Source organism: Protopterus annectens, chromosome 3.part0 (genome assembly GCF_019279795.1).
Source record: "Protopterus annectens isolate FY-2018-M chromosome 3.part0, PAN1.0, whole genome shotgun sequence".
NCBI lineage: Eukaryota > Metazoa > Chordata > Ceratodontiformes > Protopteridae > Protopterus > Protopterus annectens.
The window spans coordinates 824722107-824739939 of NC_056731.1; the positions used below are offsets into that span (position 1 = coordinate 824722107).

Here is a 17833-nt window from a genome sequence, read left to right on the forward strand (position 1 = left end):
CTTAGCCTTACTACAGGATATGTACCCAAAGAATGGCGTACAGCTACAGTGGTCCCACTCCACAAAGGTGGTGCCACAACGGACCCTGGAAACTATCGCCCCATAAGCCTGACTAGTCTGATCTGTAAAGCTATGGAGCGTATTATCATGGAACTCATAAACAAAGACATTGGGAGCCTCCAGACACTGGACCCTACCCAATTCAGCTTTGTTAAGGGCAGATCTTGCCTCTTAAACCTAGTTGATTTCTTTGAAACAGTTACCAAAGCCATAGATGAGGGCAAGGTAGTCCACACAACCTACCTGGACCTTGCTAAAGCCTTCGACACAATACCCCACTCGGGCATCATAAATAAGCTTACCAGCTTAAATATCAACCCCTATATCACAAGATGGGTTGCAAACTGGCTCAGAGATAGAACCCACATGGTCAGAATCACAGGTGCCATGTCCGAATCCAAACCAGTTACAAGTGGCATCCCACAGGGCTCAGTTCTGGCACCTCTCTTGTTCGGTATATACTTCTCTGAGGTTCAGGCTAACACGGGGGGATTATGGCTGACAAAGTTTGCAGATGACTGCAAACTGGGGGCCATTATCGAATCTCTAGCTGACATAAGCATCCTCCAAAAGGGTCTCACAGAGATGGATGCTTGGTGCCAGAGCCATGGCGTCAAGCTAAATGCTAAAAAGTGCATAGTCATCCCCTTTGGGAAAAACAAGGTGCCCACAAATTACCACATAGGTGGTAATCCATTAAGTACGGAAGTAATTAGAGATTTGGGGACCAACGTAGATAGTAATCTCTCCTTTGATAATCACGCTGCCAAAGTGGTTAGAAAGACCTTCTATATAGCCCACCTTATCACGAAAGGGTTCGCATCTAGATCAAGAGAGGTCATTGTGCCTCTCTACTCGTCACTCATCAGGCCCATAATTGAATACAATGCCCCTTTTGGGATGTACCTTACCCGACACCTGCAGCAACTGGAGAGACCCCAAAAGTACCTCACCAAGAGGATCATGGGCTACAAACAGATGTCCTATGCAGCTCCACTAAAGAAACTCCAGCTCTACTCAGCTGCTTACCGCCTACTCAGAGGCGATCTATGCCTGACATACAAAGCCATGTCAAACCCAGAATTAATGGACATGCTCCACCTCAAAAAATCCAAGTCCCTTACAGCTACAGGCTCCAGAGACCTAAACCTCAGCACAAAAATAAATAGGACATGCTGGAGGGACAGATTCATTTCCCAGAGGCTCCCCTCACTCTGGAATAGAATCCCAATTCATGTTAGACATAGCCACTCGCTGACCCTCCAAGCGAAATCTGGACGTGTGGATGGGAAATCGCAAATTCACCCCTGGGATCTCTTCTGTGTCCCTGCTAGACAGAGGCACAGTAAACTAATCTTAAAAGGGTACCTTCTGTGACCTACTTTACAGAGGCACAGTAGGCTAATCTAATAGGGAGGCGGAAGCCAAATACACTCTGGCTAGGCTTATAAATGCCCTAGGGCAGATAGCCTAGTATCTACCTATGAACCTATATAAAAAATACTAAAAGAGGTATTAGCATCAGACATACTATACATAAACAATTCTTGCAATGAGAGTGAATGAGGGCAAATTCTTTCTAAAGTGTAATGTTAAAAGTTTTAAAACTACTTCACTCATACGTTAATACAGGAGGAGTACTATGTCGGAATGCGCATTTCCTCTTAATATGTCTCTATAATTGTATTACATTTGCATATTTTTCATTTTTTAATATGTTACTATAACAAATATGTGCAAAACAGTATGGTTAGCTATGGTAATACATAAACAAAAATTCACATGCTGGTGAAGGTAAGTGATAAGTAATATATATATGTTTTTCACATTCTCATAGTTACAAAGATCTGATTTGTAATTACAAAGACCTTCTTTTTCTTTCAGTATTGTATGGGTAACTGCAGTATTGTTCCTGTATCCCTTATAGGCCACTTGGAGTGCATCCAAGACATAAAATGGTTGTATACTCTGCCTTCGAGACTGCAATGCAAGAGCCATCACAGAAGGCTAAGTTAAAAATGCCACAGTCAATAAAAACCTTCCTAGAACACTTCTTAAATACAAAAAGAATGAAGATGATGGACCTCAAAGAAAATGTTCTACTAAATAAATTAAAACAGTGCATCTAATCGTGCTGACTTTATTATAAAATATAGTATTATGTAAATGTAAATCATGAGATCATATTCATCAACAAAGAATACAAAACTCATATCATATCAGTAACACCCAACAATTTCCTTACTAGTTTATTGCTACCCCCAGCTCCCCTTAATGTTTTGTACTGTATACCTCAATAAAGAAAACACAGCTTTAAGTGAGCTGGTAATATTCACCCTAAAATAAAACTACATTTTTTCTGGTCAGCAATTTATAAAGGCTTGACTCTCAACAAATCTAGTCATGTTTTTTTCTATCTTTATTTACAGTCTCATATAAAAATGACTTCAGGCACAAGATTTAACAAAATGAAAACAGGTCTATCAGCTCTACTCACCATAAGGGGATCTGGGATAGAAAGGAGTAGTCTCCTTCTGAGGAATTTCTTGAACTTTCCCATACAGCTCACTAGTGGAAGCCTGATATAATTTCACTTGTTCTATAAGGCCACAAGTTTTAACAGCATCTAGGATACGTAAGGTACCAAGACCATCCACATCTGCAGTGTATTCTGCCAGCTCAAAAGAAATCTGAAAAAAGGTAAAAAAAAAAAAAAAAAAAAATAAGAAACATTTTGATAACTGCTTATTTTCAGACAATTTATTTAATACCTCTAGTAAGATGTGCCACTTGTGAATACCTGACAGTGCACAAGAATAAATGCAAAAATCTGCACATGGCATAGTTGACTTCAGCGGGAAAGAAAAATAACTTCCAAAGAATGCTCACAAGAAAGACAAGTAAAAGCAAAACAAAAAAAAAAAACATATTTATATAATAAAATATTTAAATGCAGTAGGTTGGTACAAAATTCATTATTAAACTACATACAGTGGATATAAAACGTTTAAACACCCCTGTTAAAATACCAGGTTTTTGTGCTATAAAAAAATAAGAACACAATAAATCATTTCAAAACTTTTCCCACCTTTAATGTGACCTATAACCTGTACAATTCAATTGAAAAACAAAAAATCTGTTAGGGGAAAAAAATATAAAAAATAAAAAACGTACAGTAAGCTGGTTGCCTAAGTGTGCACACCCTTAAACTAATACCTTGTTGAAGCATCTTTTGATTTAATTACAACATTCAGTCTTCTTGGGTACACACTTGCCATCAATTAAAGAGACTCTGATTAATCTCAAAGTTCAGTTGTCCTAGAAGGATTTTCCTAACATTTACTCAGTTGCTTGCTACAGCAAAAGCCATGGTTCGCAGAGAGCTTACAAAGCATCAAAGGGATCTCATTGTTTAAAGGTATCAGTCAGGAGAAGGGTACAAAAAAAATTCCACAGCATTGGATATACCATGGAACACAGTGAAGACAGTCATCAAAAAGTGGAGAAAATATGGGACAACAGTCACGTTGCAAAGAACTGGACGTCCCTCCAAAATTGATGAAAAGACTAGACGAAAAGTGGTCAAAGTGGCTGCCAAAAGACCTACAGCAATACTGAAGGAGCTGCAGGAATTTCTGGCAAGTACTGATTATGTACTACATATGTCAACAATCTCTCATATTCTCCATGTGTCTGGACTATGGGGTAGGGTTGCAAAACGGAAGCCTTTTCTTACAAAGAAAAACATCCAGGCCCGGTTAAAATTTGCAAAACAATGCATCAAGTCTCGCAAAAACATGTGGGAAAATGTGTTATGGTCTGATGAGACCAAGACAGAACTTTTTGGCCACAATTCCAAAAGGTACGTTTGGCACAAAAACAACACTTCGCATCACCAAAAGACCACCACCCCACGGTGAAGCATGGTGGTGGCAGTATCATGCTTTGGGGTTGTTTTCTTCAGCTGGAACTGGGGCTTTAGTCAAGGTGGAGGGAATTATGAACAGTTCCAAATAGCAGTCACTTTTGGCCCAAAACCTTCAGACGTGTCCTAGAAAGCTGAAGATGAAGAGGAATTTTACCTTTCAACACGACAATGACCCCAAGCATACATTCAAATCAACAAAAGAATGGCTTCACCAGAAGAAAAATAATGTTTTGGAATGGCCCAGCCAGAGCCTAGACCTAAATCCAATAGAAAATCTGTGAGGTGACCTGAAGGAGGGTTGTGCACAAGAGATAATCTGACAGATTTGGAGTGCTTTTGCAAGGAAGAGTTTGCAAATATTGCCAAGTCAAGATGTACCACGCTCATAAATTCCTACCCAAGAAGACTGAGTGCTGCAATTAAATCAAAACGTGCTTCAACAAAGTATTAGTTTAAGGGTGTGCATACTTATGGAACCAGCTTATCGTATGCTTTTTATTTTTATATATTTATTTACTCTAACAGATTTGTTTTCCAATTGAATTGTACAGGTTATAGGTCACATTAAAGGTGGGAAAAGTTTGAAATGATTTATTGTGGTCTAATTTTTTATATCACAAAAACCTGACATTTTAACAGGGGTGGGTAAACTTTTTAAATCCACTGTACGTTAAGCTGCAAAAACTGTTTTAAAAATAACTGCGAAGAAAATGGCTATGTGAAATATTCGGTTTTCATGGTATGCACAATATACCTGACTGGGTTATTATGATTTAAGTGGCACAATGATACGGTGACTTATTTTCTGATCTGTTTGATGAACATTTTACTGTTTTATGATGTAATATTTCTGCTATGCTGAAAAGCATTCTCCAACAAAGCAATTTTAAGGCAGTTTAAGACAGCTTAGATATACTACAAATGAACATTTTGCAAAGCTAGTATGCTAATTTTCTTCATGTCTTTTTCAGCTACAAATCTGCAGTACTAGTATGCATTCTTATAGTGTTTCTTTCATTCCACAAATCAGACTGCAGCTTTTAAAATAAAACATTCACATTTCCACACTTTTTAATACGGGATATGCCTGACTTTCATTCACTTGGGAGACGCTACCAATATTGTCTTTCTCAGCCATTTCATCTCTCCTATATTTGTCTCAACTCTACTTTTCTTGTTTTACATGTATTTATATATACGCATTTGCTACTATAGTCCTGCACAGTTCTTTAAGGATGAGTTAAAACATGATATAATATGTAGGATTAGCACATAAAACTATGTTCATTCTTACAGCATTTACAACTTTCTCCCTTTACTATTAACTTGTCTTGTATGATCAGTACTATTTTGCCTGGCAGGTTAGCTGCAGTTCTTTAGACAAGGACACACACACACACACACACACAGACACAGACACACACACACACACACACACACACCGAAGTTTCAAAACTTCGACTTTCTTATGCTCAAGACTATAAGATCAAAGTTTTGAAACTTCTAACCATTTCAATGCAGATCGCCATACTGCATGGAATGGTATATTTACGTTTTCCTCGCTGTAGTGAGATCTCGGTGTTGGTATATTTAATTAGCAGTGGGTTTGGAGGATGCAGGGGGGCTTGCCCTCCTGCAAAAACGTAAAAAAAAAAAAAAAAAAAAAAAAAAGATTGTTTTTATTTACATTTCAAAGATTCAAAACTTCGATCTTATGTTCTTGACCATATAGGCAGTTAGAGGAATGGATTTTATATATATATATATATATATATATATAAATAAATATATATATATATATATATATATATATATATATATATATCTATATGTGTGTGTGTATGGGTTCCCTTCAGAATCTCGAACTACTGAAATCCCAAATTTCAGTAGCTCGAGACCAGAAGGGTGAAAGTGCAAAATACCGAAACCCCAGAAGCGCAAAATTCAAAATCCTGAAGTTCGGAGATTTTGAATTAGCGGTTCTGGTGTGTGAGTGGGTGATTGGAGATATAAGTGTTTGTGTTTTATGGGTTTTGGGTAGGGGCTTTAGTGTGTGTCTGTGTGTTTTGTTAGTGTGATGTGTGAGCATGAGGGGAATGTAGCTTGGGTGGTGGTGTTTTTGTGTGTTTGTTTGGGTATTGCGACCTCAGAATTAGTATATTTAAGTAGGGGGGTGCGGGGGGGGCGCAGTGGGGTTTGCCCCCCTGCTTGTATGCAGGGTAGGTGTTTGTGTATGTGAAGGGAGGTGTATGTTTATGTTTATGTTTGTGTCTGTGGTATGTTTAGTGTAGAAGTCGCAATTTTAAATTTCGTGCTTCTGGGGTTTCAGTTTCATGGTCTCGAGATACTGAAATTCGAGATTTCAGTATTTCGAGATTATGAAGTGAATCCATATATTTTATATATATATATATATATATATATATATAGAGAGAGAGAGAGACATTATATATATATATATATATATATATATATATATATATATATATATAAAATGTATAAAATCCATCCATCGAAATAACTACTAATAATATTATTATACATATGGAGTTCTGAAAATGCTACCCTTCTACCCAGCTGACTGTGAGTAGTCTGACACTCTTAAAGGGTACATGCCTGCATGCTCTTTTTAATCCTAGGAGAAAACAAAACAAAGGAAGATGTTTTTAATTAGTGCAACCTTCCTCCTTCACACATCCAATGCAACCAGTCCCTCTTGATTACCTCAGAGTACTGACAACTGTGTTTTAGTCGCTGTTTTTAGCCAATTAACTGTTTATACAACATTATGCTAAAACAACCATGCTTAACTTTCTTGCCGTTTTCACTGCCTCTGTTGACTTAAAAGCCAGTAGTGAAATGAAATGGCAGTTTGTCAGTCCTTAACATCTGCCTTGCTTTCCTGCTGAAAGCTGCAGTGGGAATAAATATGTTAATTTGGTCCATTTTAATAACCTGCTGACAGAGAGGTATGAAGGTGAAGCCTTTAAAATAAAAACTACAGGAAGTGGCATTCAGACAGAAAAAGTAATCTGTATGAATGTGTATACTGTGATGATATACTTGGCACAGGATCACTGAAGAACAGTACTTTATTCTTGCCCCTAGACAGGATGCTGGGTTTCACATAACACACAGGCATTTTACTTTTTTTGTTTGTGTTTAACTTAGAAAAAAAAAAACATTTAAAGGACTATGATGTTTGCATTCTGCACCTATACAGGATTACAGGAATCCTTAGAATAACTTATAAGAATGCTATGGGTACGACAGGTATAAAAAAGTAGGATTTTCAGTATGGAAGACATAGTGCTTTTTATTTTTGATGTTTTGGAAAAATTTACTGACATTACTGTTAGGCCAACATAGCAGCTATCTTCTTTCATTTGGGTATGTGTTTAAATATGTTTACTGCATAAACAGATAAGGTTTTTATTTATTTGTTTTTTGTAATTTTACACTTTTTTTTTAATTTCTAATTGTTTTGTGAAAATAGAGTAGGCAAAATTAATTCAGTTATCATTAGGAAAACAGAACTCTTCCTGCAGCAATAGAACCCACATTTTAAACCACAGTATAATTGATCAGCACCCCAAATTAAACTCCTTTCTTTTTCTTTCTGATTCACCAGTTTAACAACATACACATAAAACAGGAAGCATATAATGGATTCAGCTTGGAGTCTGTATGCACAGTCCATCATCATCATCTCCTTTTTTCCCATGGGGTCAGGGTAGCACATCAACTGTCACTAACTGTCTATTTACAGTCACTCTCCCAACACCTTCAACAGTCATGTCTGCCCTTCACAGGTCTGCACTCATGCAATCCATTCATCTTTTGGCTGGATGTCCTTCTCTCCTCTTACCTTCTTTCTGTATCTCTCATATCTGCTTTACCAAACTGTATTCAGATTTTCTGCACATGACCAAACCACTGTAATCTGTTCTCTTTCACCTCCTCTGTAACTTTAGCTATTTAACGTCTGTTCTGAGGTCCTCATTTCTTTGTCTGCCCCACACTATGCATCCTATTACCCATCTCAGGCACCTCATATTCAACCACCTCAAACCTCCTCAGCTGCTCTGCCCTCATCATCTGGGTTTCAATGCCACACAGAAACACTGCTTGCACTACTGTTTTATAGCTCATACTCTTCAACTCTTTTGGCATATTCTTCCATCACATATTACTTCTGACATGTTGTGCCAGCTGGCTGCAGCACGTCTGATTCTAGCTTTGACCTCCTCAATTAAATTTTTCTCCTCAACTACACCTCACATATACTGGAAGCTGCTATCCTGTTCCACTAGTTTTCCTACAAGTTCAATGTTTACGATTCTTCTGATTTCCTCTGCTTGACACAATAACCACTGTTTTTTCTTTATTTAGTTCCTTCCCATGTATGTCCATTCAGTTTTTGCATTACAGTAACCTGTCATTTGCTGGAGCACCTCTTCAGAGTCTGTCTGCCTGTGTGAAGTGCCATATCATCTATACATAGCAGCTTTGTCAATCGTGTTTCTGACCCGTTTGCTGAAGTAGTCCATCACCAATATGAAAAGCAGTAGGCTCAAAGCTGAGCCCTGATACACACCAACAACCACTGGGAAACCCTTTGTGAGTGTGAACAATGTTCAAACTTTTGACACTGGGTCCCTGTGCACAGCCTGCATCAATTCTATCACTGTTTCTGGGAATTTGAAAAATTGCAGGACAGCCCAAATCAGCTTTCATTGGACATGATCATGTTTTCTTCTCACAGCCTATGAATGTCTAGATGGACTGTTCCTTATCTCAGGCTTCCTCTCCACTATCTGTTTCACTGCAAACATCAGGTCAGTTGTACTGAGTCCATACTACTCATCTCCCATCATACCTTCTACTACTGTGCATACGTGTTTACCAGTTTTCCTCTCGAACATCTTCAGGTAGATGACAAGAGTTTGATAGCTATGTACTGCACACAGTTGTGAATTTCCTACATATTATCAGACACTCACACTAAAATGTTTCTTCTTCTCCTGCAATCTGGGATACACCTCTCTCCATACCAAGATAAATACCCTCAAGAGCCATTTCTCCCCTAAAGGCCACAACATTTCTTTTTCCTCTCCCCTACCTCTCCCACAGCTGACCATAAGTTGCCACCAGTTCTTCTCCTCACGCATCAAGTCTATCACACCTGCCTTAACCTCCTCTGGGATTAAGCCACCCCAAGTCCAGGGCCATGGTGGAGAATGAGGATGCCGCTGCATTGTCATACTACTGCTGGGCAGATGCCCAATCCTATCATCCCATAGCAGTCTTGTGAGCTCTGCAATGGCTGTCTCCAGGAGGTGCATGCACATTTCCTTAAAAGCACAACTCCCAACCAAGACGTTTGCTGCCTGCAGCATGGAGTTCATCAGGCTTTTAATACTGCTATTGTAGAGAGCTTAGGCAGCCTCTCTCTGCAGGTTACGAAGATAAAGACCTCCTAAAGACAGGTCTTATCCCTCAAACCATACCTCTTTTATGACACTATGGGAGAGGATGGTCATGATTCTGCATCAACAGACTGCAGATATTTTCCAAAGATAAATTACTTAAGAAAGTAGTAGAATCAGAAACAACCCTATGAGAGTGAGCTTATATTGCCTCATGAAAAGTTTTACAATATTTCAGATGAACAAAATAAAATCAATTTCTTCATTCCATTTTAAATAACCTAGTTGAACTTTTGCTGACCATCTTTATTTCCTCCATCACAAAAGACACAAATAGTTGGAGCCTCTGCAAAAATGTCTTAATTCTAGCTATTATAAGCATCTAAACAATGGTACAACCCCTTACCTTTAACCTACAGAGCATGAAAGGTGTAGCCACGGGGTCAGTTGGCATATATTTGCAAGAACGGCTATATTCAAAATAAATACAAGGTTTGTCCCAGCCATCTTGCCAATTTTTGTTAAATTTCACAAAGGGCTTCTGGAAGTAAAGTGCTTTTAATTTAGAGATTCATTTGCTACAAATTGAAACTTAAAGAAAGAATACTTTCAATAAAACCATTTCAAATGACTAGTACTCTTAAAAACAGAGTGGTAGAGGGTCAACAAAATGTAGAAATGTAGTTTACTATGAAAAAAGTTTCAGATGACCAGTTTTTCTGCTCTTTATAAGGGAAAATAATTTCAGACAAAAAAAAAACAATTCGACACTTCAAGTGAACTCAAAGAGGCAGAAGCAAGCTTACTATGCAACTGATAGTTCAAGTAGCTCTGGACAATAAAAAAGAGAAATATACTAATATATGAGTTAAGAAAATATCTAACAACATTAACCATGCTTGCTTCTAATCTCTTGAAAAACATTTTTTTTTAATTTAGGATAAAGCTAAACCCTATTTACATTTTTAACACACACACACACACACACACACACACACACACACACACACACACACACACACACACACACACACACACACACACAAAGATTAACAGAAATACCAAAAAAATGAAATCCATGATGCCTTAATTTAATATTTGGTTAAAGCAGATGAATTGATAATGTACAGGCCTCCAGATTGGTACATCCCCTTGTGTTTCCAAGAATCAACAGAGAGCAATAAAAATGAGAGCAAATATAACTTTTACTTCACAGGGAAATAATTATTATGATAAATCATATACTGTTAAAAAGAGATGATAAGAAAACCTTTCTTCCAAGTAGAACCCCAGTTAAAATAAGGACACTATATAAATGTATATATGTCTAATACAAATAAGTAACTAGAAACGCATTTTTAGAGTATACCAATATACATTCAACAGACTATTGAGATCAGTTAAAACCATTTTCGCCCAAAAAACTCAAAAGAAGATATTTTGTTAATCTGCAAATGCTATATCTTAATTTTAACGTATGGTGGCGCTATATTTTTGTATCTGCATTTCATTTGTATAGCAAAAATGTATCAGTAGTTATGCTGAAGATACAGGAAAACAAAAAGATATATATAATTAATGCTGCAGCTCAAATCATTAACTGCTTCCATTTAGCTAGGCATTTTTCTTGTACTGTTCTCACCAGCGCCTAAGAGGCCAGTGGTGTCCTTTGGCAACTCTGGAATTTTCTGATTATCACAGCTGAATAAAGATCTATTCACAGATATATAAAGCATCTTGAGACTGGAAAGATTCATATTACCCTTTATCAAGATCAGCTGAAAAATGCAGACTGGAAGATACAGTGCACCGAAAATGAACAGTAGAAACAATGTTGCCCACGACGAAGTGAGATTATTAGAATCAAATGAGTTCCTGTCCATCTTTGCATTTATCTGAATGATAAGGATGGCTGCTAATGCATAAAGGAAGTAGTTTCTCCACTTTAGTGTAAAAACATCCAAACCAGAGGATGAGTGGCCTAACAGAAGGATAAACCCAGAATTGCTGAACTGTATACTAACTTCCAAAATTTAGTCCCCCCCCCTCCTCCTGTTATCAAAGTATAGCTCCTTCTCCCATCCTAGACAGGATACCTTTACTGTACAGGGAGAAAAAAAATTCAAACAGGCTTACAGAAGGGAAAAAAGGCCAAGCAGACATTCCAAAAATAAAGTCACTTGACAGAATGTATAACTTAATACAAAAAAATCACAGTAATCAATCCAATATTGCATGACCTTTTAAAATAAATTAGTACATAAAATTGCTTAAAATGAATATATAACTATTAAAAAATGTAAGCCGCGGTGGTACAGCAGTAGCATTGTTGCCTCACAGCAAGAGGTTCTCCCGTTCGATTCTCGGCTGGAGCGCCTTCTGTGTGGAATCTGCATGTCCTCCATGTGGTCGAGTGGCATTCGAAAGACATACGTGAATGTGTGTGCCTTCATTGAAGGTTGGGTGTCGGGCTGGCACCTCAGCACCATAAAAATCTACTGCCAATCATTAGCAGACTGGAGTTCTGCTCTGGTGACCCCTAACTAGGAAAAGCCAAAAGAACAGTTAAAACTGCCATTTCTGCCTGTTAAGCTTGTTTTTGCTAAAGTATTTTTACCTGCACTTTAAAGTTTGTCTTTTGTTGAATTTTATCTGTTGAGGCTGCTCACTCAAGTGCACTAGCCTGTGTTAAGCAATTACTGTACTTTTTCTACTGTTTGTGCTTTAAAAAAAGAAAAAACAAAAACAATCCTTGTTTCCCACCTTTCCTGACCCAGAATAGTTCCTAATACAGGCATTGCTGTATTCTGGACTTTAGCATAGTTCCTGTGTTGCCCATTTCCTTACTTGGATAGAAGGAAGCTTCTTTGTTCCCCAGTGGGAGTGTGGAGCTTTGAGCAGCCTATCCATCCCTGGAGGAGTGATCTCAGCACAGAATCTTGTAGTCTATTGGCCGTTTTGGGCTAATTTCTAGCTCTTTCAAGTCCCCTGTATAAAAACCCGCTTTAGTGCGATTTTGCGCATAGCGCAGCATCGGGCAGCGCCACTTAATCGGGTTTAAACCATTCCTGGCTCCACAAAGTCTACTCTTCACTTTTTCCCTTAGAACTGCTCTAACTCTCTAAATAAACACCCTATTCTAAATCTAAAGACTTGCACTTGCTCCTAGAAGCAATTCTATAAGTTAGCACTAATAAACTAAAAGCACTACATCCTCATATACTCCCTTTGAGTACTTTGTCCCCTATTGGTCTTTGTTGATTCAGTTATATAGGAGTCCCCTATACTATTCTAGCATGTCCAAAGGTCAGTTGCTGGTTTCCTCTCCAGTCCAGCTGGTGAATCTGGGAATCTTGAGGCAATGTTACAACTGACTCATGTATACAGACAACCCTCTCCTCCTCCCTCTCCTCCTCCCAACAAGTTCAAATATATGTGAGAGATGTAACCATATAGCCAAACTGGAGGCTGAGCTCTCTCAACTCAGTACTGGCGCAACCAGTCAGGAGGAGAAGGTAATCACACACACCACAAATCCAGTCTCACATACACCTACCACAACAGCAAATCAAACACATAAACTCACAAAAACATACTCGGAGGCTCTAAATAAAAATCTGCCTAAGCAGCAGAGACCTCCAAAGCAGACATCCAAGCAACCGCTACCCCAAAACAAAACATGTGCAACACATAGTTCACAAAGTCAGTGTGCCAAACAGCCACAGCCCTTAAGGCTAAACAACACACCTGAAATACTTGTAATAGGTGACTCTGTTGTCAGACACACTGACATCCTGCTCAACAGGCTGAACAAAGAGAAGGTCACGGTGAGCTGCCTGTCGGGACCTAGGATCCGCCACATAACACAAGCACTCAGTTCACTCCAAAGCAAGTACAAATATGACTCGGTCATTGTCCATGCTGGTGTGAATGACCTGAGACGTACCTCCCTGGACTACATGAAAAGAGACATTGAGGAACTCTCTGATCATGTAGCCCAGGCTGGTATGACCCTGACCTTGAGTAGCATCTTACCCTCACCAAGAATGATGCCACAGTATAGAGACAAAATTATCAATTTTAACAATTGGCTAAAGTATTGGTGTCATTCAAAGGGGATCATGTGTCTGTCAGCCTGGGATGACATGCTCAACAAGCCACGTTGCTTCGCTAGGGATGGCTTGCACCTGTCACCCCTGGGCTTTCGGATACTGGCAAAGGCTCTTTCCACCCCCATAGTGCCTTTTTTAGGCAAGGCTCAAAAGGCAAACCCACCTCCATAGACAACACAAGGAAAAAGAAACTAAGGGTAATGCTACTCAACGCCAGAAGTCTAAACCTCAAGATGCATGCACTCGAAGCTCCCTCAGTATGGAGAACATCGATATCTGTGCAGTGACAGAAACCTGGTTCAAGGCTCCCGAGAGCACCCCAGCACTACCAGGTTATACCTCATACCATGCTTTACGGCCTCAAAACTCAGACCGGACTACAAAAGGAGGGGGAGTATCCATATTCATCAAAGATACCCACACCTCCAGGTTAGTTGCACTGCACGAAGCATCGGAAACCATCCATGTGCAACTAACAGTGGGCAAAACGGCTTTCCAGTTTGTAGCCTGCTACAGACCACCCTCCCAAATGCAGGAACCCCACTTGGATTTCCTGAGAACACTGGAAAACATGAAGGTCTCTCCAAACACAATTATAATGGGTGACTTCAACTACCCAAACATAGACTGGGAGCATTACTCAAGCCCCAACACCCTAGCCCAAAGGTTCCTAGAATTTATAAACTCAAATGCTATGGAACAACTAGTCACCATTCCCACAAGAGGGGAAAACATACTGGACCTGATCATCACCAACATGGGGACTCTATGCTCCACACCAGAGGTATACCCCTCATTGGTAAGATCGGACCATAAATTAATCGCACTAGATATCCACATCCCGACCCCAAACCCAGCACAGAAAACCACAGTGAAAAACTTCTCAAAAGCTAACTTCACACTTCTCAAAACCGAGGTGGAATCCTACATAACCCCAGGGCCAGTGGAAAATACGGTCCAAACTCACCCCAGGGCCAGTGGAAAATATGGTCCAAACTGCAAAATCCTTTATAAACGCATTCTATGGACACCTTCAGGAATGCATGGATCATGCAATCCCAAATAAAACCAAGACCCAATATTCCAAGGGCAGGCATCCTGTCTGGTGGACCCCAGCCATAAATAAGCTATACAACAGAAGGAGGAAGCTACTACATGATAGAGCAAAATCCCTAAAAGGGAAGGCATCTCTGATCAGTACTAGCAAAAAACTAAGGTCCCTCATAAAATCTTCCAAGGCCAGCTTCAAGAGAAAAATTGCACAGGACACTAAAGATAATCACAAGGCTTTCTTTAGTTATGTTAGGAACCTGGGTGGCAACTCCCAGATATGCTCAGAGTTAGTCCAAAATGACAAAAAATGCACTGAACCCACAGACATTGCCAACATCCTGGCAGACAGCTTCAGTGCAAACTTCTCCCCGCCTTCCCCCCAAAAGAGCAAATATCTATCCCAGCAGAGTGCTGCCTCCCTGACATCTCAGATGCTCAGGCAAGAGCCGCCCTCTCCAAAGCAAAAAACACAGCATCAATGGGACCAGACAGTGTCCCGGGCTGTGTCCTACATGAACTCCAAGAAGAGCTAACCCCTCATATAAAGCTACTGTTCAATCTCAGCCTTACTACAGGATATGTACCCAAAGATTGGTGTACAGCAACAGTGGTCTCACTCCACAAAAGTGGTGCCTCAACTGACCCTGGAAACTACCGCCCCATAAGCCTGACTAGCCTGGTCTGCAAAGCTATAGAGAGGATCATTATGGAACTCAAACAAAGATACTGGGGACCTACAGACACTGGATCCTACCAAATTCGGCTTTGTTAAGGGCAGATCCTGCCTGTTGAATCTGGTTGACTTCTTTGAGACAGTCACCAAGGCTATTGATGAAGGGAAGGTAGTTCACACAGCCTACCTGGACCTCGCAAAAGCCTTCGACACAATACCCCACTCAGGCATCATAGACAAGCTCTCCAGCTTGAATATAAACCCCTATGTCATAAGATGGGTTGCAAACTGGCTCAAGGACAGAACCCACATGGTCAGAATTGCTGGAGCCATGTCAGACTCTAAACAAGTTACAAGTGGCGTCCCACAAGGCTCAGTCCTGGGACGTCTCTTGTTCGGTATATATTTTTCTGAGGTACATGCTAACACGGAAGGACTATGGCTGACCAAGTTCGCAGACGAGTGCAGACTGGGCGCCATAATCGACCATCCAGCTGACACAAGCATCCTCCAAAAGGGTCTCATAGAGACGGATAACTGGTGCCAGAGCCATGGCCTGAAGCTAAACGCCAAAAAATGTATTGTCATCCCCTTTGGCAAAAACAAAGTGCCTACAAATTACCACATAGGCGGTAATCCATTAAGTATGGAAGAAGTAATTAGGGACCTGGGGACCCAAGTGGATAGTAATCTCTCCTTTGACAACCACGTTGCCAAAGTAGTTAGAAAGACTTCTATATAGCCCACCTTATCATGAAAGGATTCACATCTAGATCAAGGGAGGTTATTGTGCCCCTTTACTCATCCCTCATCAGGCCCATAATTGAATACAATGCCCCATTTGGAATGTACCTTACCCGACACCTGCAGCAACTGGAAAACCCCCAAAAGTACCTCACAAAGAGGATCAAGGGACTCAAACAGATGCCATATGCTGAACGGTTAAAGAAACTCCAGCTCTACTCAGTTGCATACCGCCTACTTAGAGGCGATCTATGCCTGACGTATAAAGCCATGTCCAAATCGGAATTAATGGACATGCTTCACCTCAGAAAATCCAAATCCCTTAGAGCTATGCGCTCAAGGGACTCGAACCTCAGCACAGAAATAAATAGGACATGCTGGAGGGACAGATTCATAACCCAGAGGCTTCCGTCACTCTGGAATAGAATCCCAGTCCATGTTAGGCAGAGCCCCTCACTGACCCTCTTCAAGAGGAATCTTGACGAGTGGATGGGAGATCGTAGGTTTACCCCGGGGATTACTTCTGTGTCACTACTAGACAGAGGCACAGTAAACTAACCTCAAGGACACAGTAAACTCATTTAAAAGGGTGGTGAAAGCCAAACACACTCTGGCTAGGCTTGTAAATGCCTTAGGGCAGATAGCCTAGTATGAACCTATGAATCTATGAACAACAACAACTTTCTGAACTATGTGATACATTCTTGACATGGTCAAAAACTGTTGAAACACCAGATACAGTCTTAATGCATCAGTTGCTTTATGAAGCCACTCCCTTGAGTGGTCCTTCATTGATTTCATCCTTTCCATCAGATGTATCTTGCCAAACTTTTCAAGAAGTTACACATGGTCATTCAGATGCATGCCCTAATATCAAGCACCGGATGCACAGGACTGTCTATCCACTAAGTCTTCCATTTCCATGTTGAAGCCGGAGCAATACTACAATAAAACCACCAAATACTCCACCAACTTTTCTGCAAAATAACACCACTATACACCCCTTAATATGCTTGTGTGGCTAGAATTTTTGAGTCTTATAACCTTTAGTGAATTAAAAATGCTGTATAAAATCCTTCACCAGCCACACACACCAGCAATTTCTGATCTCCTTCAGAGGTACAAAACCTACGAGCGCCTACAATCCAAGGATCGGTACTTAATTGAAATGAACCTTCCTGCAAAAAACACCACTGTACACCCCTTAAAATCCCTGTGTGGCTACAATTGTTGAGTCTTATAACCTTTAGTGAATTAAAAATGCTGTGCAAAATCCTTCACCAGCTATTTCTAATCTCCTTCAGTGGTACAAACCCTGCCAGGAACCTACAGTCCATGGAACAGTACTTAATTCAATCTCACTACTAACAAATGATGAGGTCCTATACTCAGTAGGAATAAACTCCCACCCTCTATTAGACAATTAGATAATGTTCCTGCTTTCAAATCTCTTCTTAGATTCCACCTATGGAACTTCTGGCTCTGTCCTTGCTTGACTGCACCTGGCAATGCTGACAGTATCTCAACTCAAAGAATTTCCACTATCCAGTTCTCTCCCAATGGTGCTGTCAATGGCATATGATATTAAACATCTAGTTAAGCTACACTGTGCCTATAGTCAATAGACAGTACAGCTGTGTAAGTAAACTTGCTGTAACAGTAGATGTTCAAATTATCACTGCTGCAGTATGGGCTGTATGCTGCCAAGGATATAACAAGGCAGCCATCATCCAACACTTCAGGACACCTTCCATGTACCTAGTCAGGCAGCTCGCACTGAGATAAGCAAAAAGGAGTATATGGGCACCAAGCCTTCCATAGCTTTCATGACAAC

At 40.0% G+C, this 17833-nt stretch overlaps 1 protein-coding gene across 1 annotated transcript in view; it reads right to left on the bottom strand.

Moving 5' to 3' along the window:
• Positions 1–17833, bottom strand: part of GMDS (GDP-mannose 4,6-dehydratase) — a 2292844-nt gene that overhangs the window by 1283839 nt on the left and 991172 nt on the right. Inside the window, exon 5 of the mRNA XM_044065162.1 lies at positions 2558–2750. Within this exon, the coding sequence (XP_043921097.1) occupies positions 2558–2750 (193 nt within the window). The remainder of the gene's footprint in view (positions 1–2557; positions 2751–17833) is intronic.